This window comes from Talpa occidentalis, unplaced genomic scaffold, assembly GCF_014898055.3.
Source record: "Talpa occidentalis isolate TD23 unplaced genomic scaffold, MPIMG_talOcc4v2.1 talOcc4.8, whole genome shotgun sequence".
Lineage (NCBI taxonomy): Eukaryota > Metazoa > Chordata > Mammalia > Eulipotyphla > Talpidae > Talpa > Talpa occidentalis.
Window position 1 is genome coordinate 2,357,604 of NW_023605194.1, and position 17,703 is coordinate 2,375,306.

Here is a 17,703-nt window from a genome sequence, read left to right on the forward strand (position 1 = left end):
TGAGAATAAGCCAAGAATGGGGCTCGTGATGCTTGTACCTGCAGTTCCTCTTGATAGCAACTGTATTTTTAAAGGGAAACTCATAGGACGAGAAAATTTCACCCCAAATACTGAGCAAAGAAATCCAACCATTTCACCAAAAACAGAAACTTGCTCCCAAACCCCTATTTTTAGTTCTCCAGATGATGCAAAAGGCTTCATTTTCTGACTTGGGCGCAAGGCAAAGTGTGAACTTTGTCAGGAAGGGCTATTTTAAGGGACAAGCAGCCAGAGCTTGGGGTGCAGGCCGTCCCGAGCCTCCTCCTCCATGGGGGGCTCCACCCAGCTCTGCACCCTGGGCCTCCAGGCCGGGCTGCTCCTGGACCCGGAGACGGTCATCCTCGGTCAGTGCCGACTCCCCCGCTCCAGCCAAGTTCGCTGGGAGCTGGGCGTCTACTTTCTCGTCCTCCAGAGAGAAGCCTGGTGATTTTCAGCGAAGCACTTGCATTACAGGCTTTATTGAAAATTACTAAGGACTCAACCAAATACAATAAGCCGGCAATTCAAGCTCCTTCAGGAAAGAAGGCCTGTCTGCCATGATAAAGGCCCACAGAAGCGCTTTCGGGGAGGGGGGCACTCATAATGAGCGGGAGAAGCAGAATGGAAGAGGAGCAAGCAGTAATTATTAGCCCAGGAAGGGAGAACTTAAGAGAATGTAAAAGGAAGCAGATGGAAGCCATGTTTTATGGGGAGAAAGAAAAAGATAAAAGGCCAAGAGCTGGGCTGAAAGACATTCAAAACTTTTTAAAATGGAAAGCAAAAATAGAAGGATGATTTTGTGCAGGAGAAATACAGAGAGATAACAGGGCATAATTCAAAAGCCGCAGCGTCCAATATAAAGGAGCAGAGAATCCATTCAGCCGCGCTGCTTCCAGAGCACAAAGGTAGGGCAACCTGAATATTATCCCGCCCGCTCCGTGGCCAGCACCCCAGCTCTCTCCGCAGCTCAGGGAGACGACGAGGGGCCGAGAGGCGTCCCTGTCTGGGCGAGGGGCCCCCCGAGAGCTGCACAGGTTGCTACTCAGAGATGCAGGACTAACCTCCAGGCCCAGGGATCCAGACTCTGCGCCACGAGACCCACGGGAGCCTGGGGTCGGGGTCGGGAAAGGCAGAGAGGCTGAGACGGAGTGGCGACCCAGGATGCGTACAGACATCCCAAGGCCAGGACCCAGAGAGCCTGGGGAGAGCGCCGGTGGGCACCGGCTACTGAAGGGGTCACCTGTCCAGATTTCCCCTCAGAAGAGGTGCCCTGAGGCTTGGGCACCTTGAAAGTAATTCACGCTGATAGCACAGCCGCCAGGTTGGAACCCAGAGCAATGCTGGGGAGCAGGAGAGCAGGGATGGAGTGGGGCTCCTGGGGGTGGGGGGTGGGTGATGCCTCTCAGACTGGGGGCTTGGAGACTGGCAGCTCAGGAGGCCTGAAGTGCTGCTCTTAGCTGCAGGCCTCCTGCCCAGAGACCCCAAGGGCTCAGCAGCACCTCAAGGAGAAGGGCCGGCCCCTCGCCACCGCAGGGCTGCTGCCTGCAGCTCTCACTCTCGAGGCACTTGGAGCAACAAATCACATTGAGAAAACAGGACTCAGCCCAGAGCTGGGCAACGAGTAATGAGCTTAGGATGGCGTTTGACAAAGCACAAAGGAAAATACGACCAAGGGGCATAACTCTGGATTTCAGTAGTAACCCAGGCCGACAGGAGAGACGCCATCTTGTTCCCACAAAGAGGTGCCGCTTCCTAATTTCTTAGGGTTTCTCTTCAGAGCTGTTGGCTGACTTCTACCCTCCCTTCCTGACCACGTGCCTTGTCTGGGCTCCCTTCTCGGAATCCTGGGGTCACAGAGCAGCCCCTCCCTGGCTCGCCCCTCCAGACGCCGTGGGATTTCAGAAGGTTGAAGCTCAAGCTTGTTCCGTCCCTCTTGACTGTACAGAAGATGGATAATTACTTCCGGCTGGTATTTTCCCAGGAAATTTAATGCCAGTTGATAAAAGATCTTTTTGCCTCAGCGAATCACCCAAGTACTTCAGATTTCATCTGATCAGATCTTCTCCCTCACCTGCACCCTGTCTCGCTTTAGCTTTAGATGGGAGCGGGCGGCGTTTCTTTTCACCATTCTGCTCTCCGTTATCCAAGTCTAACAGCCACTGTGAGGACTGTCCCCCTAAATTTCGAAGAACAGGCAAGACTCCTTTAGACCCCCAGGGCAGCCAACCCATCACTCTCCAGGGTCAGCTCTGTCTCCCCCAGAAGACAGAGCCTGAGGGCACTGCCCCAGTCCACTTTTCCTGCCCGCTGCAGGCTGCCGAGTGGTGTCCCTGGCCTCACCCAGACGATGCCCACACCCTCGAGGCACGTCATGACAAGCGCGAAGGGCTCCTGTGGGTCCTGGCTGAGAACCCCAAGCTCAGCACATTCTTTTTCCTCTCAGAGGACACCTTTGCTTAAAAAAAACCGACTTTGCCCTTCAACTTATTATTTACTGAAGGTCAATTGTCTTGCTCTCCACGAGCGTGTCTCATCTTGCAGGAATCACTCTCGAGAGCTGAGCCTCCATTCACCCGTCTGTCTTCCACCCAGCCATCTTCCATCCTCAGCCATCCATCTCCCCATGCATACATCCTCCATCCACCCATCCAGCCTCCATCCAGCCAGTTGTTCCTTCGTTCAACGCGTGCCCGCTGTGTGGTAGACCAGGCACAGCTCTGAGACTAGGTCTCCTGTGGGCTAGACACGTGGCCTGTCTCCCGGACCCCGCATGCAGCCTGCCGGGGGCTCGCGCAGGAAACAGACACGCAAACCTGTGGCTGCATGCAGGCAGCGCCGTAAAGGAAGAGGAGTGGCACTGAGGGCTCATGTGAGCAGAGGGGGCTGGCAGGAGCCGACCCAGGCAGGCGCAGCAGAGCCCACCAGGCAGATGCGGGAAGGCTGGTGCGATTTTGGACCCAAGAGGGGAGGGGTGGCCTGAACACAGAGCCCAAGGCAGGAAACGGGGTGTCATGTGGAGGGGGAACCTGAGGGTTGGCCTCCTGTTGTCACCGGAGAGCAGCAAAGGCCCCTGGTGCCCAGTCCTTCAGGGCCTCCTGCACTGCCCTGCTCGCTGGCACCTGACGCCCTGCGCCAGCATGTGGCTGGGTCAGGAGGGCAGCAGGGAAGAAATGGCCGAATCAGCTCATTTCTTTAGTAGTTTCTGACAAACAGGATTCCCCTGGCTCAGTTACTAACATTTTAGTGATTGGCCTTAATTGTGAAAGCTTCTCGTTTCTATGAAGAAATACATTCAGGTCTACTATGGGGCTGGGTGAGACCCACAGAACATTCTTGACCCTCATTTCCGTGTGGCCTCAGCCTAGCCAGGTGCTGTTCTGAACGCTGCCATCTCCAGCAGCTCTTTTTTCCGACAGGGCAGCTGTCATCCTTCCCAGGATGGGTGCTGTTTGGGGTGCAGCTGTACCCTCTACGAGGGATGTTGAAGCCCTGAGCCCTGGCTCCAGTAAATAGCCCTGGACCCTATTTGGAAATTGGGTTTGGGGTGCAACAGTGTGCTACTGGCCTGAGCGGCCTGACATCCAGAGGGAAATCTGGACGCAGAGACACACTGGTCAGGAGTTGATGGGGGCAGGGCTGGGGTGGCGCAGCTGGGGAGCCGGGTGGATTCACCCTGCGCTGAGGCCAGAGGGCAGGAGGGGGGGGGTCTTTGTCAGAACAGTTGCCCCCCTGGGAGCACCACGTCACTTCCCCAAGTGACAAGCAAGCCGCCCACAGAGCTGAACTCGCTGAGTGTCGTTCTCAAAACTTGCAGAAGCTGCAGCTGCTCACTCGAGACAGTAACAGTCAGTGCTTGGCCCAGCAAGTGGACCAGGTGTGACCTGTGGTCCTGCCGGCGAGAGCAAGGGCAGCTTCCACCAGTCGGAGTCCCAGGGAGAAATTCTGTCTGAAGCCACCACCTAGAAGCTGCAGAGAGGGGGTGCTGCTTGCCCTGCCCTAGGTCTCATGACAGCAGGGAAACGGCAACCCTCAAAGGAACAGGTGGCCAGAAGCCCCTCCAGCCAGCGTCCAGCCTGGCCCTCTCCGGCAGGGACCTGACTGTCTCCCGGGTCAGCCTTTCCTTTCCGGCTGGCTTCTCTAAGGGTGACCAATTCCTCTTTTAAGATGTCTGCCTAGATGCGGCCTCTGAGGACTAAGCCTCAGACCTCCACTGTGCGCCTGACTGCGCCCAGGCCCCGCTGATACCGCGTGTCCACAGACGGTGCCCACACCGAGCGAGGCGCCCAGGGAAACAGTAGACAGCGCGTTGTCTCACCTTGCCTTTGTCGAAGTAGTGGATGATTTCTTGGTAGAGCTGTTCCTTCAGCTGCCCCTGCGTGGGGGCCTGGTACCCGTCCCGCTGCGTGAGGTTGGCCACGCACACGTCCTCCGACCACTGAGGAGAGAGCACAGCGGGTGAGGGCTTGCCCGGGCTGGCCTCTCCTCTCCAGGGAGATGCCGGTTCTGGGGCCTGGGGCTGCTGTTCCCAGGCCGCCGGGGTCCAGGAACGAGGGCAGAAACCTGTGCCTGGGCCCAAAGGGAGGCAAAGTTGGGTCTAAGGAGTGGACCCAGAGGTTCTGGAAGGCTGATGAGGCCCCATGCAGGAGGAGCTAGGGTCCAGTGACCTTTGGCGCCTGCGGGAGCCCCCTGTCCCGTGCTGCTCTACACGTTAACCAACAGCAAGGAAGGCACGTGGATGTCACCTGCCAGCGACAAGAGAGGGACCCGCTAGGCCATCAGGCTCCTCACACGCGTGTAGGTGTCTTGGGGCCTTCAGGCCGGGCACAGCTCGCGGCAGACGCCGGGCTGGGTAGCATCTGTGTGCGTGTGGGATGAAGGAGAAGGATGCACAGGGGTCTCGGCAAGTCAGGGGACCCCCAAGTGGAGGTGAGCTCCCTCGACAGCCCCCCTGAATCAAGCTGGTAGTCAGCGCCCCTGACACAGGGCTCAGCGCCACCAGCATCTGGTGAGAACCGGCTGTGGAATCCTGGCACAGGCCACAGGTGCGGCGGAGGAAGCCTGATGCAGGACGGCGCCTCTGCACAGCGCCGCAGAGAAGCGCCGCAGAGACACTCCCAGGCCATTCGGGGGGCAAGGCCACGTACAGGGTGGGGGTCTGAGGCTCCGTGGAGGAAATGGGCTTGTGTGGCCCAGGAGCTGAAGAAGGGCCCTGTTTTAAGGTAGGACACTGGGGGCGCTGCAAAGACAGTAACAGACTCCAGGCTGCCCGGACCGCAGTGGGGGGCAGTGCCCCCTGCGCTGAGATGCAGAGAGAGGGGTAGCATGTACCCCATTCCCAGGAAAGCCAGGGTCCCGGGGGACGTTAATGTCAGTGCAGGGAGTGGACAGGCCCTCGTGCGCTGAGCACCGTCTGCACTCAGTGCAGCGGCCACGCAGACGCTCTGTACACAGCATGTGTGTCTGCGAGTCTCTATCTGTGTCTATTTTACATTCACACGCATGAGCTAACGCCGCGCACGACGGGAGACGGATGGTTCAAGGGAGCAGTTTGTCAGCCCCATTTTAATTTCCCGTGAGTTAAAGAAATATCTTCATATTTGCAAAAGCTCCTTGTTACTGGAATTTGGGTTTCGAACAAATGAAGGCCACGAGGATTTATGGGGGGATGGCTGGCGTCAGATGCACCAACTGAAACCTCCGTTCTCATAAATCACGGTCCTGAGCGCTTTATCCACGTGTGCGGGCCAGCGGGAGGGGTGACGACCGATACGGCACCCAGGCTGAGCGGAGCCTCCTCGTATTTTGCTTCTAACGGACCATTTGATACTTAGAAAAGGTAAATCTCGACTCCTGAATGTCTCCGGCGTAGTCTGGATATATTTGTGTGACAGATGTCACTGCAGATGTCAGGATGGAGCCACTGTCTGGGAGGTTCTGGCCAGAGCCGCAACCCTAGCCCAGTGTCCCCCCACTGCAGTCACCGGCCAGCGGGCTCGCTCAGTGTCCATTTTTAGCCCAATCGCATCGGGTTTCCCTCACTCCATCTCTGGTGTTTTGGGGACGGGTCTGAGCTGGGAAACAGGATTCCATGAATGAGCAGACTTTCTGCCCAGTAGGCCAATTAGATTCGAACTTGCATATTCTTGTTGATCCAGCTCAAACTTTCCCCATTTTTTTTTTATTTTTATTTTTGTGGGACCCTCGCCGGTGGCCGGGGAACGAACCGGCGCTGCAGAGGCTGCGGGCAGCCTCACAGCCCAGCGCTCAACTGCTGCGCCACCAGGGGAGGCCCAAACTTCCCCCATTTTTAATAAGATATCATGGGAAAGATAATCTAATGACTTGCTTAAGTTCTAAAACATAAAAGTGGACATTTTGTGGCCTCCATCTAACTACCCACCCACTGACCCATCCCCGACATTTGCATCTATCCACCCTCCTACCCCCAATTCCCTAACCACACACATACCCACCTAACACCCCCATTCACCCACCCAATTACTAACCCACCTACCCAACTACCCACCCACCCACCATCCACCCACTGAGTCTACTCTGCATGACTAACTGCAGGAGCTGGACATGGGAGAGCAAGAATCTGACACCACAAGCAAACAAACAAAAATGCCAAAGCCAACTACACAACAAAAGAGCCTGAGGTTGTTGTCCCAACTGACCTGTGCCCAGGGGTACTGGGCAGGGGAGCTGTGCCCAGGAGGACCGGGCGGGGGGTTGACATGACCTGGTAGATTAACAGGGCTACTCAGGGGACGTTACAGAGGAAAAAGTCCTGTTCTGGCTGCCATCCTCTGGGAAGATAATGTCTCATCCTATCTCACAGCTGCTCTACCACAGAGATCCTTCCATTGCCAGTACTTCCCACCGTCACTGAGTCCTGTTGGCGTCAATAAGGAACAGCCATCAGCCCGCTGGTGGCTGACAACTCAATGGTAGGTGTTTACGATGCTGAGCGATAATTTGCTGTGGCATTTTTGCATTTAGTAGGATTGAATCTAAGTATCTTTGTTTATATCATGACATTTAGTTAATATCCATAAAATCTTAAGTTATGGGTTTACTAACATTTATCATGGAAAAATAAGACTTTAAATATTCTTAGAATTTGTAATGACAGAATCATAAAAGTGCGTGGTAATTTTTATTACCTTCAGAAGCTTTGCATGGAGAAGTAGGGTGTAGGCTGCTTCCGTGTAGTTATCACACTCCTTGTGGAGGTCACACAGCTTGTACAAATACCTGAGACGGAGAAACAGCAGCCTTCATGAAATGTCACCAAATAATTTGAGTTGAGACCTGCAAAAGCTAAAGTCTACCTTCCACAATAAATCATCTCTGTACTTTCTTCTTACAATGCTCACAATTCATGCCTTGAAAACTTTCGGTGCAGAAAACACTGAGAAAAACCAGCCAGGATGATATACACTTGTATTTAAAAAAAAAAACATTAAGTTTGCTTTTTTCAGGCAGAGAATGAGGATGGCACAAGAAGGTAGAATCGTATTTCAGGTTTTCTCTTCTCTTCTCCAGCTTTGCTCATACATGTGAAATGAGATGACAGTGTCTGATGGAGATCGCCTCATCCCCATGGAAGCCAAATGCACTCCAAAAAAACCCCTCACACACAAATCCGTAGAATAAAAAGCCCCAAGGATCACAGGGATTGTCATCGAAAGGACATCTCTGCCATAAGGAAAGGTTATTTTTTAAAATAAAGCAGCCCATATTTTAGACAAAAGAAGCTATTGTTTCCCCCAGTTACTTAAATTCATAGGGTATATTTTTTAAAGGAGAAAATGAAGCTATTTTGGAAGTCACGAGTTAGGAAATCCTGCTGGTAGTAACTGCCCAGCAGTAACTTGCTAAATATTTGACACTGGGCCAAGACGTGACGAGGAGAGGGGCCAGCCACTGCCCATCTCTCTGGAAAAAGAGCAAGTGGGAGAGAAAACCCCAGCGGGCAGCACGGCACGGGGATGGCATCAGCAGGGATGAACAGACAGCGCCGACGTCGCCAGCTCCCCATACGGCCAAAGCTAAATTCTCCCTTGATCGCGTGGCTGCTGTGACCCATGAAACTCCCCAGCGCTGCCTCTTTTCCAAAGGGCCTCACGCGTCGGCCAGGAGGCGTGAAGCCTGTGTGGCAGTCACTGCGGTAATAACCACTTTGCCCGAGCCGGCTAAGTGGGCGCGACTGGCAGGGACTGGGCCAGGGTGAAGGCCCCCGGGGAGCGCCGGGAGCTCAGCTCTGGCTCCTGCAGCATCAGCCCGGGGGACAGAGCACGCCCCGCAAGGGTGGAGGCTGGGGCGGTAACGGGGATGCGGAGGGACCCCTACGTACCTTAGGTACATCTCTTCTCTCTCAATTTCTTTGTAGAAATTCTGAAAAACCAAGTGACAACACTGATTGAAGAAAGCGGTTCTGAAAAGGTGTCGCGTGCACATTAAAAGCTCACAGTTCTTAAAGAGCAGGAAGGAAATCAAATCAAATCAAAACAAACCCTTGGACCTGACATCAGAATGGTGGGGGTGAGGGGTGGTGAGGCACGGCCTGCAGGGCATGGGGACATGGGGGTGGGGGACACAAGGGTAGGGGACATGGGGGGCTTGGGGATATGGGGGCACAGGAACTTGGGCGCCCGGGGAAAGGGGGCATGGTGTGACACATACAACTGCTGGGGGAGAAATGCACCCCTGAACCTGCAGAGGGGTGATCCCCTGCACCTCACCGCTAGGAACAGTGGCTCAATGTAGCTGAACTTGCATCAAACTCAGCCAAGTGGGCCCAATTCCTTGGGTCAGAACCACAAATTCACACAGAGTGCAAAATCCCCTGTGGCGTCTCCTACACAATGTCGCCCTGTCCTGTCCCCAGGGCCCATCTGCAGACATGTGGCTGCCCAGAGTTGTGGGGGGACCATCGCACCTTGCTGGAGGGGGAAGGGCCACCCTGGGGCCTGGGCGGTGCCGTCCCCTGCTGGGCTCAGCCGTGGCAGGAGGCCCGGGAGGCGCCAGACCAGCAGACCAGAGGTGACGCCGCAGCACACAGATGGGACGTAGGCAGAGCCAGAGGCCCCCGCTGCGGCCAGCGCATGTATCAGACGTGGGGGTGGGGCTGAACGCAGCATTCCTAGGGTGTGGCCACCCCAAGGTCACCTTCAAGGTGACACCTGGCACCTGACCAGGACACCCAGAGCCAGCGCCACCGGGCGCCCGAGGCATCATAACGGCGACGATTGATTACCAGTGAGGTGAAGCAGGATGTTCCATTTCATTAGCAAAAGGAGGCGTTGCTTCCAGAATTGATCTCTCTGAAGTGAATTGACATATGGGCAGAGGAAATAAGACGCAGCAAGATTTTCAGGTTCCGCGGCATCTGGGGATCCGACGTCCTCGACACGCCACGGCCACGTCACGGGGTATTTTCAGCCCCGACGCGGCGTCACCAGGAGCGGCTGCGTCCCAGGCAGGGGGTGAGCCGCCTTCCAAGCCCAGCCGCCAGCACTTGCCAGCTACGCTTCACACCACCCTCTCGCATTCGTATTTTTAATCCTTCCCTAAGCTTTTGATCATGTCTTCACAATCGCACCACGGGGACGCCAGCGACCTTCCTCCCACGCCGCGAGATGTGGAGCTGCTTCTATTTCCTGCCCGCGCCGAGTTCCGCTGCCTTCCTAGGACTTCAAAACCTCTCCAGGACAGAAAGAGGCTCATCTCAAACCCCAACTTCTATATAAAACCTTTGCGTGTCTTACGTAAAGTCCAGATGCTCAGGGGCCTGCCCCGCCACTGGCTCAGCAGCCGCAGGCCCAGCCGCGGCCCGTTCAAGCCCCCCTCGAGCACGGACGTCCGCTGCGCTCCGGACTCGGCCACCAGCAGCCGCGGGGCCGCCCCCACCACACACAGCTGTCAGGACTGACAGCTCAGAGATGCATTTGGATTCGGTTCGGATTTTGTACTCTTTCATGCCTCAAACAGACACGGGGATGTTTAGAATTCTAGCCTGAACCGTAGGCTCGTAGCCGCGTCTTCATTCACCTTCGGAACATCTGTAAGCTGCGTCACGCTCCTCATCTGGGCACGGGCTGTGTGGGCGGCAGCTGGAAGGAAGAGGGGCTCCCCAGCGATGGAAGGCTGCATCCCACGGTGCCTCGTAGCTTGGAACTGTGACCCCAGGGGCCCGTGGAGGGGCCTTTGGGACCTCAGGGGTCGGGCCACTGGGCTGCACTCACGTCTCTTACTTTTTGATTTTAATTCCTGTGTTTTGAAATCTTAGGACGAGCAGGGCCTTGGGCCCACGCAGCGGAGGACGTTCCACTCACCCCGTGTTTCGAAACCACAGCTGTTCTAGGGAGAGAGGCAACGGGCCTGAAGGACCTCCTCCAGCCCGCGTGCTTGATTTTTAACTCTAGGATTTCAAGGCGATTTCTGCTTAGCGATAAACTGAGTACATTTAATTTATCTCTATTATGTTTTTATGTATCACATTCACCTGAAAATGTAAAGACATATTCATCTGGAGCCAACGGCTCATCAGACAAATTCCAGAAGGAAAGGAAAAGCGGACTAGAGGCTGTGTCTGTCTTTCCGCTTCTGTGACTGAATGGGAGTTGGGCTGAGGATGCTTAGAGATGAAACGCCCCGCCGCAAAGCTCCCGTTTTCTTGTTTTTCTTTAATCCACAGATGCTATTCTTTTTAATAACAGAACCGTGACAGGCTGGGGTCCTCTGATCCTCCTGCAGCTGCAGGAGAGGAGCGCAGGGCTCCTGCAGGCAGACGCCGGGCCCCAGGTGGGGGGACTGATGGCGGCACAGCTAGGAAGGCGGAGGGACACACGTGGGTGGAGGGACACACCTCAGCGCCAGGCACTGTGACTGCAGGGAGAGCCGTTCAGGTGACAAAAGACAAAAGCTTGTTCAGGTGACAAAAGACCCGGCTCAGGGCACATCACCACTCCCCGCCAGACTGTGTGTCCAGGTGAGCAGGTGTGATTGTGCATAAAACACACTCATCTCGGCCATGGACGCTGGGGCCCATCCCCTGGTCAGCAGCCTGCTGACCCCCTGAAAACCAGGCAGCGCTAGGGACTGACTGGGAAGAGCGATCCTTTTCTCTCCGTGTTAAAGTACTGGTTGCTATTTAACCTCGGTGGCCCTGCCAAGGCACGTTGCTTAGACAGAGGCAGGACCGGAGGAGGAGTGAGGGCCAGGCTGGTCTGGCGTTGAAGGTGGGCAGCTTCCCTGGGAGCTCGTGCACACCTGTCCCAGGTGGAGTCGAGGCTAGCAGAGTGGAGGCCGGGCGCAGGGCTGGTGCGGACAGCTGCCTGAGCATACACGGGGCTCGCAAACACGTGCAGAGGTTCCGAGTTCATGGGGCTCCCTCGGGTGTCGGGTCCACGGTGAGACCTGAAGTCTCTGCGTTCTGCTAGTGCTCTGGATTTTGAGCATTTCATTTTGATTCTTTCTGAGAGTTTCCATCGCTGCTTACATTGCCCACGTGCTTTGCATCAAGCCTCCTTCCACTTCAGAGCCCTGAGCATGTCGGTCACAGCCAGTCTCCACAACCAGCCTGATAATCCCCCAAGTCTGCCATCCTAGTCACCTCCTTTTCTCCCACGAGAACTCGTGGCGATGGGATTAGCGCCGCCCCCAGCCCAGGATGCTCTAGCGCCCTTGGTTACACCCGCAAGGACCCTTGTATCCGAGTGATCCACATTTGCAGGTTCTGAGAATCGGGGTGTGGCTATTTCTCTCGGGGATGGATCCCCATTCTCCCTGCTGAGGGCATGGTACCCTCTTATAGTCGCCTGTGAGGACCAAGGATGCAGTTAACGTACCAGCGACCTGTGCCACGAGGGAGCTGCTGGTGACAGGGCAGGGAGATGCAGCGCCCGAAGCCACAGGAAGGAAGAACAAAGCAAAGACACTTGGGGGGCCAGGACTCGACAGACCCTTCTAGGGGGGCTCTGCAGACAGTGCCCCTTACCCCTTTCTGCCCAGACTGGGGGCAAGCAGGGGACCCCACCCCCGGCCAGCTGCCACCAGACTTTGGGACTCGAGGGCCCCAGGGCTGGCGCCCGCGAAGACAGGGTTCCCTCAGCGGCGTCCTCACCAGCACGTTGACGGTGCAGCTCATGCGGTTCTCCTTGTTCTCGTCGTGCATGATGGTCCTGTAGTCCAGGAGCCGCTCCATCAGGCGCACCACCAGCTTGACGAACGTCTCCCCGGTCTTGGCGAGGTACTTGTGCTTCCGGCAGTGCTCCAGGAGGCTGCGGCACAAGGCACGACACGCACCTGGTTAATCACGCGCAGAGAAAGAAACTCGACGCTGGTGTGCGCTGGAATATTCCCATTATTAACACATTTTAATTATATCTGGGCTACAAAGTTCACTGGAGTCTAATTACAGTCTCCCCCCCCCCACGCTGACATAAATCCCACTGTGCAGCAACACTTACATTTTATCAAATAGCACTTTGTACTGCTCGTCTCCTCTGCCTCCCTCCACTTCATGATCCAGCTTGGTGATGATCTCATTTTCAAACTATAATTAAGCAGAGGAAGCGTAAGTCATCGCAGGGCGGATGCGCCGTTGCAGGACTTGGGCGTCAAGAGCACGCGAGCCGGAGGACACCGCGTCAGGCGGTCGCCCCGCCCCGGGAGCCGACTTCTCTTGGGGGGCGCCCCGACGTCCCGCTGTGGGGCACGTCCCGTGCCCCCGGGTGATGGCGCCTGAGCAGCACGTCCAAGAGCAGGAGCAGGGCCCAGGGAAAGACAAGGAAACCGCAGGGGACACAACGGAGACGCAGCAAGAAAACACATCTCGAGCTCGTCGCTATGAACCAAACACCCGACTTAGCTCGTGGCTCCTGGAAAGAAAAGACGGCGTTTCACCGGCCAGCAGCGTTCTCTGCTGTCTGGAAACATCCAAGGCCACGTGGCTGCCACTCATCCACAGCGAGACCTCTCAGTTTGGGTGAAAAAACAAAAAAAAGAGAGGGCAAGTTCTCGAAGCCCTCAGAGGGGCCATCTCCAGACGCCCTTGAACGCCCTGAAGTTTGAGATTGCATTTCCAGAGCACCCTGGTGGGAAGCATCCTTGGAACTGGCTAGTTGTCTCTCCGACCCCCACCCCACCCGCCACTCCCCGCTTCAAGAAAAATCCACTGTTGAGCAATTCTCCAAGATACATTCATGGGGGCCATGAACCCCTTGCTCACAGACTGGAAAGAACCACTTTGATCCTGATGGCCATGGGCCCGCATCCTGGCTGCCTAGTCCCCGGGCCTGGCAGGACTCAGAGCTGGGATTCTGGCTCGGGTTGCAGAGAGCCCTGTGGCTCCCCAGGGGCCCAGGCCAGGAACAAGGCAGGGCCGCGAGAGTGTTAGTTCCCGTAGAGAGGGGCTGGCCTCCCAGCGCTGAAAGAAATTGACAAAGGACTGAAGGGAGCAACAACTGAATTCGGGGTTCAGACAGCAAGTGCATGTGGCTCGTAGGCACGGGTCTCGGGGTCCCTTTAAAAAAGATGCTCAGATGTTACTTCCCCAGGTCCCCACATCCCCCACTGTTATGAGGATCCCATAGGAATTTAAGCTGTGAGGGAGAATTTTTTCCCTCTGGGTCACTGCTGGATCCCAGCATCTGGACCAGCACCCGAGTCAGGGCTCCGGGGAACGGACGAGCCTTGGGGTGGCTGTATGGCTAGAGCCCCAAGAAAACCAGATCTGGGCGGGGTAACGTGTCAGCCATGTTTGTTATGGGAGGTGGGGGCGGATGGTGGGGAAGCAGAAGGTGCCGGTTGGCGAGACCAGGGAAGAGCCGCCGAGACCAGGCCCGCCTGGCCTTGATGGGGCCGCGCTGCCCAGGCCACACTTCCCCCGGGCCACGGTGAAACAGGACAGGACGGGGGAGGAGAACCCATCAGTGTTGACAGCAACCGCTGGGCGACATCCCAGAAGCAGGGACCGTGGCGGGTCACGGCCGCTGTCTCCCTGATTCCCGTCTCCCCCCCAAGTCAATACCTGCTTTCTGATCCGGTTTGGTCGAGAAGTTCAGGGGTTTTAGGAACACAGAGGAGGCTCTAGTGAAAAAGAGCAGCTTGTGATAAGGACTTTTACTATAAAATCACTTTTTGAGACTCACCCACTCTGCTTTTTATAGAAAAGGATTTTGCAAAAGGTGGTGCCTTTTGGGATCCAGAAAAAGGGCGATTACTTCCGACAAGCCCCAGACTGGCATTTCAAGGCAGCCCCATCTCCCGGAACACCGAAAGTCAAGGGTTGGGCGAGTGCTGATTTTTTAAAACAAATCATGGGGATGCAAAATGGGGCTCAGTTAAGTGAGAACATGGGTGACTGCCCAGGGGGAGGAAGCCTGCAGAGGACAAGCAGGCCCCGCCCTGCCAGGCGCACACCCGGGTTTCAAGCAGCTCATCACTGGTTCACCAGGGGGCTCTGAGCTTGGAGCCCACTTTGTGAAGACGGATGTTTTCTCTGCTTCCGCACAAACCCCGCTGTCACAAACAGGGCGCTAGGAAGCTGCCACCCGCAAGTATGCTGCTTATCAAATTTTGACTGATGAATTTAATGTTTTCTAAAAAGAGTGGCTGAATGATAAGTAAATCAGAAGAACACAGCTGATTCTAATTTTACTAACCTCTAGTCTAAACGGAGTAATTTGCACAAACACCTGCCAACCCGCTTCGGCTTTTCAGCAAGCAGAGACCTGTGAGCAGCCTCCGATTCCGGGGCCCCATCATTTTTACACAGCGTCCTAGAATCAATTTGCTGGTGTGCTGCGGACTGTTATCACAATCAGAATTAAGCTGTCATGTCCAAATAAACTGCAGAAGGCGCATTTGCTGATAGAACAGAGCTGGTTTCATTAAAAAAAAAAAAAAAAAAAAAAGCTTTCTGGTAATCTGCAGCGGGGTTCTGTGGTGGTTGGGATAAAATTAGCAAGGGTTTACTGCATGCTCCAAAGGTGGCAGAAGCTCACTCACGTGACAAGCAGAATCACTGCATTTTCCTCTGTTTTCTGAATCACCAATATTGCTGCAAAAATATCCAGCGTCGGAGGGGGCGGAGCAACATGGCGGCGAGGAGACGCTGCCAGTAAGATCTCCCATTAAAAAAAGTGAATAGGGAGGAAAAGCGGCAGGTCCCAGTGAGAACTGGGACACGGAAGATAAACGGGTGACGCCAGCGAACTGCCCGAAGAAGAAAGTGGCCATAAAAGAGGACTAGAAGGGAGGGAAGCACAGAACCCTGCTCCCCTCCCCCGCCCACAGAGGCGGCACTCTCCGACCGGCAGAGAGGAGGAAACAACAAACCAAAACGGCCCACAAGAACAAACGACGCAGCAAGCAGGACTGTGCGTGGAAAGGAACTATTGCAGCCACCACACCCCGTGAACGGGAGCTGAGGCGAACCCTGCAGGATCCGCCGCGGCGGTGAGCGAACGGCTCCGGGCGCCAATAGAGAAGAACAAAGACCCCGGGAGACGCGCACCCAGCCCGGGCTGCCGGTAAGCTGGCGCGGAAACGCGGCGCACTCAGCGCACTTGAAAAGCAAGTGCAGACCTGGATCGCGGCTGCCCAGGTCCCCGCGCCTGCGACCTAGGCTTGCGGGGAGACTACCTAGGCTTGCGGGGAGACGCGCGGAGGTCCTCACTGAGGTGAAGGTCCCTCCCTGAGTGAGCAGGAACCAGGCGCCCGGGCACGGGAGCGGTGCAAAAGGCGCCATTCCCGCGCCCACTGAACTGGGCTACAGCCCGCGTCCTGGAACTGAGGGCTTTGAACTGAGACCCGGGGCACGAAAATTCGGGGCGTGGTTTCTCCACGACGGTGGGGCACAAGGCAGACACAGCACCCCAAAGCTGTTGAGGTGTACCCTACCATTCCCGCTCTGTTCTCTGTCCCACGGGGTGGGGGGAGGCGAAAAACAGCCCCCCAAGGACAATAGGAGAGATCTCTGGCGCCACCTAGCGACCAGGAAAAAAAAAAAGTCACTAACACCCTATAAAACAGGACATTTCTTAAGACTGCTTGAAAGGGCAGAAGGTTTCTGGAGGACCCAGTGGCCAGCCGGGAAGTTATTCCACGCCAGGCCCCTTCCGACCAGCAGTCTGAGCCCACAGAGGGAGCAGGCACCCACGTCCGGGGCAGACCAGGTGCGCAGAAGAGTGTGCCTGAAACCGGAGGCGCAGGGACTGCATCCCGCTTCGCCATTTGAGAACAGGGACATTTCTTCAGTAAAAACTGCCTAAAACCAGCAGAAAGCTCCCCCAGAAGACAGAGATGGCTCCTGGAAGAGCCAGAGGGGAGCGGAGAAGTTCACCCAAGATGTCAGTCAGTCCGAGCAACACAGTGTCCCAAACGCATACGACAATTAGAAAACAGACAGTAGGGAGTAGAAGAACCACACGCAACCTAAAAACTCCTCAGAAAGAAGCACACCACAAAAAGAAAACCACTCCCCAGATTGCAACGACAGCAACTTGGAAGAACTTCTGAGCCTTCCAGAAAGAGAATTTAAAATTGCCATGATTAAAAAAGTGATAGATCAGAAGAAGGAAATTGAGTCCCTAAAGAGGGAAGTAAGAGAAATGCAGGAGATCAAAGAATTAATGGAGGAACTAAAGAACTCTGGGAAAAGCAATGAAAGCAGAATAGATGAAATGGAAGAACGAGTAAGTAATCTTGAAGACACAGAAATAAAAAGAACCAAAACAGAAAAGGAAAGAGAAGTACGAAGGAAAAAGAATGAAGAAAGACTTCGGGAACTATCTGACTCCATGAGGAAAGGAAATATAAGAGTTATAGGAATTCCAGAAGGAGAGGAGAGAGATGTAGGAACAGAGAAAATATTCATGGATATAATTGAAGAGAACTCCCAAATGAGAAGGAGCTGAAAATTGATATACAAGAAGCAAGAAGAACACCAAACTTCCACGATGAAAGGAAAAACACAGCAAGACACATAATAGTAAAGCTCCCAAGAAGCCAGGACAAGGAAAATAATGAAGCTGACAAGAGGGAAGAAACAGATAACATTCAAAGGAAAACCAATCAGGCTGACCATCAGACTTCTCTGAAGAAACACTACGGGCAGGAGAGAGTGGAGACATAGTCAACAGACTCCAAGAAAAGATGCCAACCAAGAATACTCTAGCCCGCAAAGCTCTCTTTCCTCCATGAAGAAAGAATATGGACCTCCCAGACAAAGAGAAACTCCGGAATTTCATTGCGACTAAACCCCCACTCCAAAAAATACTACAAGGAATCCTAAAGCCAGAACCTCAGAGGGACGAATAACAACGAAAGAAGACCAAAAAAAAAAAAAAAAGTTATTAAAAGAATAATAAATAATCAAAGGAAAGACAAACATAATGGCAAATACAGATGCTAACATATCAATATTAACTCTAAATGTAAATGACTAAACTCTTCAATAAAAAGACACAGAGTTGCAGCCTGGATTAAGAAACAAAACCAACCTTTTGCTGTCTCCAGGAAACACATTTAGCTACAAAAGATAAAATAGGCTCAAAGTCAAAGGATGGAAAACAATCCTACAAGCAAATGGCCAAAAAAGAAAGCAGGAACAGCTATACTTATATCAGATAAAACAGACTTCAAACTCAAAAAAATAAAAAGAGACCCCAATGG

The 17,703-nt window shown here is 54.5% G+C and overlaps 1 protein-coding gene across 2 annotated transcripts in view; it reads right to left on the reverse strand.

Annotated features, from left to right (window-relative positions):
- Positions 1-17,703, reverse strand: part of DOCK1 (dedicator of cytokinesis 1) — a 345,405-nt gene that overhangs the window by 30,117 nt on the left and 297,585 nt on the right. For both annotated transcript variants that reach the window (XM_037496903.2, XM_037496902.2), the window contains exons 34-38: positions 12,495-12,580; positions 12,149-12,305; positions 8,378-8,418; positions 7,185-7,275; positions 4,334-4,453 (exon numbers count right to left, since the gene is read on the reverse strand). In XM_037496903.2, coding sequence (XP_037352800.1) covers positions 4,334-4,453; positions 7,185-7,275; positions 8,378-8,418; positions 12,149-12,305; positions 12,495-12,580 — 495 coding nt within the window. The remainder of the gene's footprint in view (positions 1-4,333; positions 4,454-7,184; positions 7,276-8,377; positions 8,419-12,148; positions 12,306-12,494; positions 12,581-17,703) is intronic.